Below are 13,920 nucleotides of genomic sequence, written 5' to 3'. Positions count from 1 at the left end.
TAATCTTCGTGGCTTCTCTACCTCTGGAACACCAGACACTACCTGTGCTCCTGTGGTCCTCAGCTACTTACAGGTGAAGAAGGAAGTAAGAGACCCCTGTAAGTGGTGGTTCTGCCGTTTCCGAGAGTTCATAACAAGACTTTGCCTATGGTCAGTCGTGGCACACAGGTTATATGCATTAATTAAAGTGTGCTAAATTTTCAAGAGGTGAATTATTTATTCAGATTGCAAATTCATACTTCTGTTACATCACTGTCCCAGTGCCAAGCCCTCGGACCTTCTGAGATCACCAAGGGAGTCTTGGGCCTCACAGTTACACAGAGATATTTGACATTGGGCTTGATTAAACAGCAAAGAAAAGCTCATTTGGGAAATCTGGTCTTCTTTTAAGCCTTTCAAGAAAGTCACTCACATCTCATTTAGAAGAGAATCCTTTTTAAATTTCATTTAAAAAAAAGATATGCACAATTAAGAACATATGAGTTTCCAAATCTCAATTCACTCAGCAGTCTGTGTTTTCCCAATTATGCATACTTTTATTCAGTGGTTATGGAGTTATTTAAGGCAAAATTCTGCAGGCAGTGGGTTTGGCATACGTCAATGATACTGGTCAAACTTACAGATACTTTCTTTCCTTAAAAAGGGAAATCAAAACCTAAGGAATGACACATACTCAGAGGCTCCATGAGACATTTCTGCTGAATATTTCTTAAGCCATCGCTGCAGTGGTCCTGATACCAGTCCCCAGGGTCCACCGAGGGAAGCACAGCTCTACAATTGTGGAGATGGCACAGGACGCCAGACTCGTCCGATTGCGTCACTGTATCAATTCTGTCTCACCACTGAAACCTAAGTGTTCCCCTCATCCACCTTCTCTGTCCACACAGTTACTCTGTCCTCCATCAAAGCCCTCACGGCCCAATTCCAAGGACATATTTCCATTTGAACCTCACCTAATGTGTCAAAGCAAATTTAAATACACTAAGCTGAAAAACATGAAATTATGAAAAAAAAAGTAAGGTTCCTACTTTCAAAACCACATTAAACTTCTTCTAGAAACTAAAATATATATATTTCAAACACTGAATAGTCTCTGACTCACCCAAGTAACAAGAGCAATCCAACTTTGCCTTCTTATATAAGTTCTTGGCACCTTCTTTTGAATAGCTCCCCAGCCTAAGTCTTTGTGCTTTAAGTATAAATGAAACATGCAGACTCTAGAAAGTGATCTGGGACCAAGATGGGTGAACAAGGTGTGCAATGTCCATGTAAATTCAAGTACAAGATTCAGTTATAAACAACCAAAGCTTAGTTTTTTACACAGTGGCTCGTCTAGAGGGGACTTCCTATGTCTCCCACAGGGACTCAGGTGGGATCTGGAGAAGCCCTGAGGATAGTGCTGACAACAGGGACATGCAGCCTCCATGGAATAAAGACGAGGACCACTAATGTGGCTCCACAAGAGACATTTTGTATCAGCGTAACACAGGGAGAAGATGGGCATCCCTACATCAGGCTGTTCACGGGGGTTTTGAGGAAATCTGCATAGAGGAGCCATGTGTGTTCTGTGCCTTGGCCAGCACTCTCCATCAGAAGAAGGAATGGGGTGCCTGGGTGGCTCAGTTGGTTAAATGTCCAACTCTTGGTCTCAGCTCAGGTCATGACCTCACGATTTGTAGGTTCAAGCCCCATGTTGGGCTCTGTGTTGACACTGTGGATCCTGCTTGAGATTCTCTCCCCTACCCTGCCTCTCCCCTGCTTGTGTGCTCTCTCTGTAAATAAATACATAAACTTAGAAGAAGAAGAAGAAGAAAAAGAAGGAGAAGAAGAAGAAGAAGAGGAGGAGGAGGAGGGAGAGGAGGGGAGGAAGGAGAAGAAGAAGAGGAGGAGGAGGAGGAGAAGGGAGGAGGAGGAGGAGGAGGAAGAGGAAGAGGAGGAGGAGGAAGGAAGGAAGGAAGGAAGGAAGGAAGGAAGGAAGGAAGAATTGAGCAGGCATCCTAGAGAGAAGGCTACAGTAGCAGCTGCTATTTCCAGCCTGTCCATCAGGGCACTGACTGTGGGTGGAGGGTAAAACAGGAGCCTCAAGGGACTCCCAAGAACCTCTGGGACCAGCCTGTCCAGCCTCCTCTCTTCCTCCTCTGCCACCACACTGGCCTCCTTTCCTTTCTAGAACATACCATGCTTTTGGATGTCCTTTCTGCCTGGCCTCGCCCCATCCACATTCTCCAGATTAACTGCTGCTTACTACTACCCCAAGGAAGCCCACTTGATTGCCCCCCCCCACAAGTTCAGGAAAAAAGTCCCCCATTATACTCTGCCTCAGGACACTGACTCGTGAAATTTTATTATTTATATTATTGCTGAAGAACTGTGAGCTCCATGAAGACAAGGCCACGGTGTAGTTTACAGTCTGCCTCCCCCACCCTAATCCACCCCCTCAACCCCCAACTGATCCCACCCCCTTTCTCAGTGCATAGTCTGGTGCCTGGCACAGAGAAAATACTAAGTACATATTTAAGGAATCATGAGCCCTCACGCAGACCTGTTGGAAGAATGGATATACCTTCCTCCTGCATAACCATCTCCTGACATTATCCAAAACTCAAGGTCAGCCTAGCAGCAAAAGTTGTAGAAAGAACATTGGCCATGGGGTGGGGATTCAGGAGACTGGGATTCAAGTTCTACCACAGAAGCTATGAGGAAGAACCTCTCTCACACCTCTTTCAGCCTTGTGACACTGAGACTGTTCTGGAAAAGCACTGTCACTCACACAAACACAAAAATTGGATATTGACTCCATTGTCTTAAATTTGTTGTTTTTGTTTGCTTTAATTAATCAGTTTTTCATAACTACTAGGGAAAAATAAAGAAAAGTGCTTTTCTCTGGTTCCTGCTTTGCTCCTTGCTTTTTATTCAAATCCTGAAGCCCATAATAGTTTGTGAACACTTAACTCAGGTAAGTCCACATGGCAGTTCCAAGCCCCCGAAGAAGGTTCTCAGCTAGTTCACAAGTGTCTCAGTACCCATGGCTATTGGCTAGTTTCTAGCCCTTTGGCACATTTCTGTTTAAGAAAAGTATTTTGTTTCAACCTTCTCTGTGTTCCTCTGATTGTACAGAAAATGAGAGACCTCAGGTCCACAGACATGTCATTTAGAGCTCTTTGCTCCATAAATATAGGGCTTGATGTGACACTGATGTGCTGGAGTCATTTGTATGGGCTTGAGAAAGCCAATCATTAAATATTCAAGAATCATGCAGGCCCACTGGTAGCCTGGAATTGGCCATGGCAGGAGTATTCACACTACAGAAATTGGTAAACACCATCAATCAGGGATTTTTCTCCCCAGAGAGCTGGTTTACATACACACCATACTTGACCATCATGTTCTTGGTGCTTTGTCCATTTTCATCCACCAGAAAAGCTTTTCTGACGATCATTACTATCGAAACCAGATAGTATAAAAGAGGAAATGCACACTCACCCTCTTGTTGCCTTGGGAATAAGTTTTGTAGCTCTCATACTGAGAGCCAGAAACTCTGGTTCCCGGATGGCCCTCTGGCCAACCAGTCACTGTCCAGTTTCAGAAGATGCACTTGTAACCTTTATTAATGTGTAAAATGCATCTTTCTAAATGGTCCGATCTTCTACATCACAGAGTCTGAGTACCAGTTAACAAATATGTTTAGTAATTGCTGCCCCATTGATGTCACATATGAAGGCTGTGCTGCCTAAAGCCACCGCATGATTGACTGCATATGGATCCATTCCCCTTCAACACACAGAGCCACCTTTCTTTCCCCAAGGGTAAGTAGTGTCTAGTCTCTGGAAAACTGGTAATAAAACAGAAACATGATAGACTAACAATCACAATAGAATAATTTCTTCTAAGAAAATACATGACATACAGTGGGCATCCCTGGAAACTCTATGAGAAGTAAATAGAGACTGCAACAGAAATCATAAAACCTATTCATCGATCTTTTCATTTTCAACCTGAGGATATCTGTGACCACACACACAGGTCTCTCTCTCTCTTTAAAAAAATTTTTTTTGAGAGAGAGAGAGCCTATGCAAGCTAAGGAAGGGAAGAGGGGGAGAGAAAGAGAGAATCTTAAGTAGGCTCCATGCTCAGTGCAGAGCTCAATGAGGGGCTCCATCTCATGACCATGAGATCATGACCTGAGCCAAAATCAAGAATCAGACACTTAACTGACTGAGCCACTCAGGCACCCCTCTCTCTGTTTCTTTTTAATGATGAACACATCATACCTTGTATTTGGCTTCAAGTTCTCAATGGGCAAATGAGTTACCGAAGAAGCTTGAGTAGACCACTTGTTCCTAATGAAGTCTTCATAGGATGCACTGTAAACCAAGTAACCTGCAAGTGGAGATAAGGAAGAACCCACTGAGCATCAATGAACCACATCACCCATGAGGTATGCCCCTGGAAGAGGACAAGGAAGAGGCAACAGCACAGCAGCATTCCCTTCTGTGGGAAAAGTTCAAGAATGAGAGAGAGCTGCATGTTGCATCTGGATGGGGTATAATGTTGGTACCTTCTGGTGAATTCAGATATGGATAACAAAATTAAACATACTTCTTCACAACTGCTGGTTCCCTTCCTTCTCTTTATCTCCCACATTTCCTGGCCTTCTTCATTTTGTCAGGACTAATCACCTTGACTAACCTTGACTGCACAGAGAAAAAGGCAGCAGAAGAAAAATCAGTGACCTCCACATGAGTATTTGAGAATTTCCTGGCAGAGATATATGCAGTTGTCCTTCATGTGAAACAAAGAAACTGTTGATGGTGAATTCTGTGTGTGTGTGTACACACGTGCGTGTTCACGTGTATGTGTGGGGGACTGAAAGACCCCAGACTCACAGTGGTCTCCTCACCCATTTGGTGAAGGATCTCCTTTGATTTCTAGTTGTTGAATATCTGTGCCTGCCCTTGACCTCGATGTTTAGTGACAGCTGTCAGGTGGTTCTTTCTGCCTTATGTGCTATGAATGGATCCCAGTGGGCCCATGACACCTGCCAAGGCTTCAAGGCTGCCTCAGAAGGCCAAGTGAAGTTCATGCCACAGCTCAGTGCATCCTCTACATGAGTCTCTTATGTCATACACAAAGGAAGAAAATATTTGTCAGGTACCACCTATGTTCCAAACACTATTCTAAACACGTTCAATCAAGTTTTCTTTTGATTAATTCTCTTGATTCTAGTAGGTAGGCATTGCTATCCCCAGAGAAAGAGAGTCTTAGAGGGAGGTTAAATATTTTGTCCAAGTTCACATTCATTAATTCATTTAATAGATATTTACTGTGTGCTTACTATTTGTCATATACTATATTACGTGCTGGAGATAAAACAGTGACTCGTTTTATTTCAACCCGAAGGAGGAGCAAGCCAGACACACAGGCAGAATTACATGGTTGTGATGAGAGTCACAAAGGGGCAGTCCACGCATTTGGAGGTGTGTGCAGGTAGTGTCTCCCTGGGGTCATGAAAATGGGGCTGAACACTGGAGGATGGGATGCAGTCAAGGTGCAGGGTAGGAGGTTGGGGGAGGGGCTCAGATAGAGGGAAGACCAGAAAAGATATTGAAGACAGAGGAACCAGCAGGAGATGGAGTCTCAGAGTGATGGGGGTGGGGACAGCATAAGATGAAGCTGAAGAAGCACAGAAGAGAGAAAATACTCAGTGTCCTTAGGTCACACAGGTTTTTGCTTTTCATTCAAAAGGGAGACACAACCAGACTGTCTTTGATGCCTCTCTCTGGTGCAGAGTAAAATGAATCAGGTATGGGGTGTGGATCGGGTGGTCTAGCCAGCCAGCGACTGTCATATCCAGGTGAGAGGTGGTAACGCTCAGATTACTCAGGTTCATGTGGTAGTTAATGGAGAGAAATGGATGGGTTCAAGAGAAGCCTGGAAGGTAAAACTGATAGGATTGAGTGATGAACTGAATATGGTGGAGAAATTGTAGAAGATTTGAAGACAATCCCAAAGCTTCATGTTTGCAGAAATGGGATGGGAAGTGGGGTCATTCTCTGACATAGGAGACACAGATGAGCAAGCTGGGTATCAGAAGGATCATGAGTTTGATTTTGGATATGCTGAGTCAGAGATGCTTTGGAAACATCCTGGTTATGACATCAAGTGCCTATTTGATTTTACTGTTTGAAGCTTGAGGACAGGCAGGCCTAGCCTTGAGCTATCAATGAATGATTCATCTCCAAGATGAATTAAAACCACATTCCTGGGTGAGATTCTGGAGGGAGAGAACTTAGAGGAAAAAAGAAAGGGGACTTGGGGCCAAATCTCGAGAAGTTCCAATATTTACTGTTGGGGCAAAGCAGACAAGCCTGTGAGAGAGACTCAGAGGTTAAGAAAATCAGGTCACAAGTCAAGGAGGTGGAGAAGGGCAACAGCATCGACTGCATCTAAGAGGCAAGCTACCTGTGACTGATTATTTTCACAAGAGCTATTTTGGTGACATAAATAGAGTGGATTAGAGTCACACAGCTCACCAAGGGGCACACCAGAACCAGAAGCAGGTGTGCTGGGCTCCAAAGCCCTTTCCACACTGTTCCCTGGAGGAATGCATTCTTTGCTTTCTTCAACAAATATAGTGGGAGAACTTGTGAAAGGCTGCTGCTCTCTCCACAGGAGTTCCTCCTCCTCTGATGACAGTGACGGCAAGCCATGTGTGCTCACAGTGACGTTGTACGTAACGATGGCTGGTGCTTGATTCATTTACTGATAAAGAGCTCCAACTATTTTTTCCTTTAGCCTTTTGAGGTCTGTTGCTTTTCCTGCACATTGCAGGGCTGTCATGCACCAAAATGTTCCATGGTTATGAATATAGCAGCAATTGGCACAGCCTTATATTGGAAATGCCCAAGCCCCATATAAATACCTCACCTACATTATTTATGCTAGGGGCATGAGTACCTGTGATTAGGGCACTGAGGTTTGGTTTCAGGTTAGGTGGAGGGTATATGATGATGTGATGACACCGAATTCTCCAGGGAGATTTGGACAGCTTGGGATTCATATTAATAAGAGTATGTGGTCCAGAAACATGCCCTCTACAATTCTACAGGCATCGTGTCTGAATTAAGTCCAGAGACAGAGTCTTGATCCCAAGGTTGACTCTCACATGGGGCAGTGCACATTAGGAGGTTTTTCATCACTTGTGCTGCAAGATCTGATCTTACATATGGCTATGTGGACTCCTTGGCCATTTGCAGGGTTATAGAATTTAGAGATATAACCATATTTTGCATATGAAGAAACTAAAGTCCAAAGAGATTAAGTAGCTATTTCAAGGTCTTGTAATCCATTCTGGGACTAAGATTCAGGACTCTAGACTTCCACCCAGTGCTTTTCATACTACTCAACAAAGTTTTCCTTCTTGCCTATATTTCATCCTTCTTTTTTTTTTAAATTTTTTTTAACATTTATTCATTTTTGAAAGGCAGAGAGAGACAGAGTGCAAATGGGGGAGGGGCAGAGAGAGAGGGAGACACAAAAACAGAAGCAGGCTCCAGGCTCTGAGCTATCAGCACAGAGCCCGACGCGGGGCTCGAACTCACGGACCGCGAGGTCATGACCTGAGCCGAAGTCGGCCATTTAACCGACTGAGCCACCCAGGCGCCCCTATTTCATCCTTTTAAAAGGAGGCATTTGCATTCATCCATCCATCCAATCCACCCATCCATCATCCATATATTCCTCCATCCATCCATCCATCCACTTATCCATCACTTATTCATCCCTTATAGTCTGTATTTTCCACCTACAGATCAATGGGAACACTGAGCATCTTCCTTGGACACACCTGTTATCACATCTCCTGGGGTGGCTTTATCCCAGTCCACAATGACAAATGAGTGGCAGCCTTCCATAGCGACCACAGTGATGTTGCGGGGGGCATGTTGAGGGGGCAGATCACTCTTCCTCATGTCATTTGGAATGAGTTCATCCAGGCTATCCACTTGAAAGTGATCCAGAGCATCAGTCAGAGAGCATGGGGCTGATGGGTCTTTACTTAGGTATGTCACATAAGGAGCTGGAAAAGAAAAGAGATACCCAACTGTATTGTTGAAAGCTTCCCCTAGAGGCAGAAACGTAATGTCTGCTCCATGGAGCCATCACTATTGAGTCTTTCTCGGTGAGACAGAGGCTCCAGACCTGCTAAACTCAGAAACACATGCTTAGCTCTCTTTAATGGATCCATGCATTTTTATCTTCCAATCTAGTGGTTTCAAAAGATCCTGTTACTCCATGAACATCAATGACTATGTCTTCAAAGTAATTTTGAAAGATCCCCAAACTGTAATTCAACATAGTATATGTCTGCAGCATTCTGCCATGTATATGCCCAGACATTTGGAAAGGTCAGAATCGGGCCCAGCTGACACTTAACTGGAGCTCCAGAACTCTCTCAGCACAATTCATTCCCTAGACTGACTTGGAACCAGAAAAAAAAATACACTGATCAAGATGTACAGTTTCTAGCCTTCAGTCCTTGTGTGGCCTTCTGTAGAGCTTCAGGGATACCCATGACCACCTGGAATATCTATACAAGGTCAGGCCTGAACAGTCTTTACAACATTACTGCTAAGTACAGTAACAGTAACTCTCATTTATGGACAGGTTCAAGGTTTTTCTACACACGTATCTCAGTGGCTACAAGGGCCCGGGAATAAAGCAGGGCATAGACTGATATCTCATGTTTCATCTGAGCCACTAATGCCAAGAGGGCCCACAAAACAAGGGCCAGACAGGAGACTCTACCTCTAGCCACACCTCTTTATCATACATGCTCTGCAAGAAGACAGAACTGTCAAGGAACTGGAGCTGGAGCTAGGGCTTTATACATGCAAGACTCTCAAGTGCTTTCAGGTGACAATTTCTAGTACTTTCTAAATGTTCCACTGCATCTTTTGGTACCGGCTCTCCTTCTTAGTGGCCATTGGGACTAAAAGCAATTTTTAGGTCCTCTATTTTCCAATAATTTGGATAAAATTAGGCCTTGGGAGCTTGTCAATGGATCTAACCAGGAAATTTGGGGGAGTAATCTACTATGCTTTGTAGAGTTACAGACATATGAAAATAGCCAGACAATAGCAAGCCTCTCAGTCTTCAGAAAAGTTCTTTGGAACAGCAAACAACAGTGCTGAAAGCATTTTCGTTTCTGTCGTAGAAGCACAGAGAGGAAGATCGGAACACTTGGTGAACTCAGCCAGGCTGCTTGACGCCATGATCCAGCATTAGCACTTGCCTCAGGAATGCTACCTCAAATTAATATTCTTGCTCTTCAAGCACATGAAGTTTAGACACTCAGTACTACATCTTGGCTGGTGAGAGCCGTTCTCTGCTTATGGCAGAACATTTGTTTTGGAAACAGAAAAGTGTGATATTAGTTTAAGCTGTTGCCTGTCTCCACTTGGTAATATTTTTTTCCACTTAGTAACGTATTAATCTAACTGTCTCGTTAGTGAAGTTCATTAAGGGCATGGGAAAAGAAGACTCCCACAGGGACTGAGGCACAGTTTAGTGAAATAGTATTTCCTCTTGAAATTGTTTAATAGCTGAGAAAGAAGAATAAAGTAAGCGTCTAGAGCCCAAGTCCCTGAGGCTAATGAAAATCACAGGATACAATGGAAGAGAAGGAACTTTGGCTCTGTGGTATTGTAAGAAGAACCAGTAGCTCAATTCAGGAAGATGCTCGTCTTTTACGAAGAACTTAACAAGCAACACACAGGCGAGCCCTAGTGGAAGCCCCGGCTTGGAAATGTTGCCTAGAACAAAACTAGTCATGTTCTCTGGTCCTGAAGATGTTTAAAAGTGTTCCTTCCTCTTGGTCTACACGAGGCAGTCTCTCTAAGCTCTACTCTATTGGATACTGAAATTTCTCCTGCACACTTCCCTCTCCTGACTTCTGCAGAAACCAAGTTAACGTGTATCCAAGCAGGACTGACTCACTGAATCACCCCCAAATGGAAACTTCCCTCTGGGAAAGTTTCTGCTCCAAATGGGCTGCCTTGACCAGGCCAAGAAATTAGTTATGCTCTTCCTCAAAGTAAAAAAAAAAAAAAAGTTAAAAACCCATGTTTCTCTGATTAAGGAGGTTCTATTTACCAACAAATCGTTTCTTTCCAGCCAGATCAAACTCTTCTCCAGGAAAGGAGCTAATGGAGCCTTCTGTCGGGATGACCTCAGGGGCCGCAGCCGTGGTGGGAGGCCTGGTGGTGGGAGGCCTGCTGGTGGTCGGTGGGCTCGAGGTCTCAACTTCATAATCTGAAATGATATGAAGGCTTTGCAGTTGGGAACTTCCAGAAAAGGGGCACCACGAGTGGCCAAGAGACACCTTCTTAACATTCAACTTGAGACTAAAACACTCACACACACACCCAAAAATAAATGCTATGCCTGAACATAATTTGTTCCCAATGAAACAGTTATTCCTCCCATTTCAGTCCCTTTGGAAAAGCAGCTGCAGATAAAAGAAAGGAAGAGGAAAAGGAAATATATGTGAGCAGAAAAATGAGATTTTTGGATCAGAGCTGGACAGAACCTTAGAATTCATCTGGTTTAGCATGCTCCTGTAACTGGTCCCTGGCCATTCTCTGCCTAAGTAATTTTCTCTTTTAGAGTCATAGAAGATTCACATTAGACAATAAACTTGACTTTTTAGAAATTTGGAAATTTAGTCCTTCTGTGAATGGACTTTTTTTTTTTCTGGGGAGGAGGTGGGATTAATCCTTTAACATTCATTTTTTGTTGTTGTTGTTGTTTATTTGAGAGAAAGACCACGCAAGTGGGGGAGGGGCAAAGAGAAAGAGAGAATCCCAAGCAGGCTCCTCACTGTCAACACAGAGCCCAGTGAGGGACTCAAACTCAAGAACTGTGAGACTCTGACCTGAGCCAAAAAAAGAGTTGGACACTTAACCAACTGAGCCACGCAGGCACCCCTGATCCTTTAATTTAAAAAAGAAAACGCTGCTTCCTTTCCACTGCCCAAATAAGAAAGGAGTTTAGTGTTTTCAAAGGTGCTAAGAAACTTTTCTTTTTTCTCTGACATTTGTTTTTTTTTCTTTCTTTTTGTTTTTTAAACTGTGGGATGAAACCACTATATCAAACTTTATTATGACTGCCTCAAAGGTGACATTATTGTCTCATTGGTGGTTTAAGGCCACTGGAGCTACAGATAACAGCAGGCAAAGGAGCACAAAAGTGAGAACATCCTGAGTGTCAAAGGCCAGCACTAGGATGGGAACAAGATGCCCACAAGAAGTTTTTGCACTGCTGTGGCAACTTATAAAATACACAGAACCGTCACAGAGTCATAAAGGAATAAGAGCCCTGGTTACTTTTACGGAACGACTGTTCCAGACTCTATCCAAGGTATTTTGCATTCTTCTTCTTATGAGATTACCCTTACTTGAAAAGGTTCTGTGATAAAAAAATCAACACCTCTATAGCACTGCATCTTTTACATAATTAGAAAAGAAGAGAAAAGGGGGAAATGAGAGGAGCTAAGAGAGGAAGCAGAGTTGTGGGTTAAACCAAGTGGGTTCAAAAATTGTGGCCGAAGGAGAGGCCCAGACAAGCAGCTCCAGAATTCCTGGGGGGTGGGAGACAATGGGGGGCACGGGGGCTTGTCTGGAGGCTGTATTCACATATGAAGCACACTGCTCTTCTTTGGATCAAATACGAATGGGGGGCTCACTTGGAAGCTGGGGTAAAACCACCTTCCTGAGCACCGCCATGCAGCTCAGAGTCTGAAGGAAACTCAAAATTGAGATCATCCACTCAGTAATTAAAAGGAGAGAAATTATCCAAATCCAATCTATCTAAAACCAGTTAGTACCTTCATCATAGATAACATACGCCTCTTCTGTGGGTATCGCTGTGTCACTCTCCAATCCTGAGAAATCATCTAGTGAAGAAAGAGGAGAAAGGTTTCCTCTCTGCAGCTTGGAATCATGTCCAGGGCCCAGGGGGTCAGTCACCAGGCCAGGGCCGCTCAGCTTTCTCAGACGGGAAAGCATTAGAATGCTGACACCCAGAAATCCTCTCCTTCACACTCGGACAGGGGTGCTCAGAACGCCCCCTAGGGGTCAGAGGAAAGCCGCCTGCTCCAACACGCTGGCTCTCCAACACAAAGCGCTTTCTGACCTTGCTTCTGCACACAGTGCCCACTCTCCAGCCTGCCCAGGCAGCTCTCAGGAGGCTGCGGGTAGGGCCCTGGCCCAGCAGGTCACAGGCCTGAGAACAGGCATTCTCAGAAAGCAGAAGAGTGGGAGATTGGTGCTCAGGATGGCAACAAAAATCGCCCCATCTGCAAACTCCCTTGTTCATCACGCCTTCATTCTCTCCAACCCCTGATTTTGCCACGCTCACATGTTTCGGAAGCAGGGTGATTTCCTGCCTCTCCTCCATTCTACCTTGGCAAACCACACCAATGTGAGTTCCCTGTGTTTCACTGCTTCCCTTCTAACCTCCCCCCAGTCTCTGGTGGAGAGCCCACAGTCCAGGGCCTGTGAGATTCCCCGGTACCTGCTTCACCATTGAGGTGGTGACCCTTGGTGTGTTCTGATGGGGCCAATGAATGTCAGCAGGACAGAAATTGTAAATTACCATCCACCCTTCAGGGGTCAGGACTGTCATTTCAAGAATAACTATTAAGACCTAATTTTTCCTTAGGTCATTCCAATGTCAATATTCTTGGATCCAAGAGGAATTACTTCTGGGTTGGTTCAAATCAGACAGTTTTCAAGTTCACATCACCCAGTTTGGGCCCATCTTGCCATTTGTTTCTTTTGATACCACTTTTCTTTTCTGTGTCAATTTAACTTTTAAGAACATAGTCTTGTTTCTCCTCATTATTGGTTCAGATGTGTTTCTTCCATTTTAATCTTTAGCCAGATCAAAAATGAATAAACTGTATAATTTTTGCATCCCAGAGTAAAGAAGAAAAGGGGAAAGTACAGCATTTCCTTGCTGGATTCTCACCGTTAAGTGGAATTCTCGAGGTGCTAAAATATTGCATTATGTGCTGCAGGCCACAGAAATGATGCCTTTTACCTGCAAACTGGGATCACTTCTTGAATGAGTGTCAATTCAGTCTTCTGGCAAGAGTAAACATCCTACTGAGTGATTTAGTGCTCTTTTATTTCCCCCTTAAGATCAAATAAAGCCAGGCATAATTTTCCTAAAATAGCACCATCTTGGTTCCAAGTAATGGAAACTTCCAGATGTCAGTGTATTTAAAAAAAAAAAACTGACCATCAGGATTTGTCCCACCTGATTGCCATTTGGAAGCATTTGGAACTACATAAAACTAGATGCTTTGTAAGTCAACTCGGCATCAATATCAAAAGCTTCCACCTCTTCACATAAAAGAGCTACAACTGCCAGCCGCCAGCACGGTGGTATGGTTCATTCTCTTGAGTAGTTCATCCAAATGGTCATGAAGAAAACACGAGTACAAGATGTCACCAAAGAATTAGGGCCTCAGCTCCAAAGATATTTAACAAAACTATTAAAAAATTCTGAGTAGAAATTTCGAGAAAAGGTAAATCTATTTGAAAACCAACAATATTTGTAAATTGCACAGTTGGTCCAGCTCAAGTGAATTTCCAACTATTCTCCTTATGTTTTCTGTCCTGAGAGTGAGGTGTGGGAGGGTGGAACAGCTTTCCATAATGACTGATGTTTTTCTGAAACATGCCCCAAGATCATGTTACAAGTGACTGAAGATGTTCAGCTGGCTCAACATTTCCACACACGCATGATATCATCTGATCCACTGTAGAAATGGAACCTGAAAAACAAAGATCACTGGCTTTTACTTCTCAGTTAGTAAAACAGAGAATGCCTATAGCTTAAGATATTGTTTAGACA

The 13,920-nt window shown here is 43.8% G+C and overlaps 1 protein-coding gene across 1 annotated transcript in view; it reads right to left on the bottom strand.

Annotated features, from left to right (window-relative positions):
• The window catches only part of FNDC1 (fibronectin type III domain containing 1), a 108,190-nt gene that overhangs the window by 10,683 nt on the left and 83,587 nt on the right, over positions 1–13,920 (bottom strand). The window contains exons 15-18 of the mRNA XM_023254545.2: positions 11,885–11,953; positions 10,153–10,311; positions 7,847–8,077; positions 4,272–4,380 (exon numbers count right to left, since the gene is read on the bottom strand). Coding sequence (XP_023110313.2) covers positions 4,272–4,380; positions 7,847–8,077; positions 10,153–10,311; positions 11,885–11,953 — 568 coding nt within the window. The remainder of the gene's footprint in view (positions 1–4,271; positions 4,381–7,846; positions 8,078–10,152; positions 10,312–11,884; positions 11,954–13,920) is intronic.

Source organism: Felis catus, chromosome B2, assembly GCF_018350175.1.
Source record: "Felis catus isolate Fca126 chromosome B2, F.catus_Fca126_mat1.0, whole genome shotgun sequence".
Taxonomy (NCBI): domain Eukaryota; kingdom Metazoa; phylum Chordata; class Mammalia; order Carnivora; family Felidae; genus Felis; species Felis catus.
The sequence above is the reverse complement of the archived record's forward strand: the minus strand, read 5'-3'. Positions and strand labels throughout refer to the sequence as shown.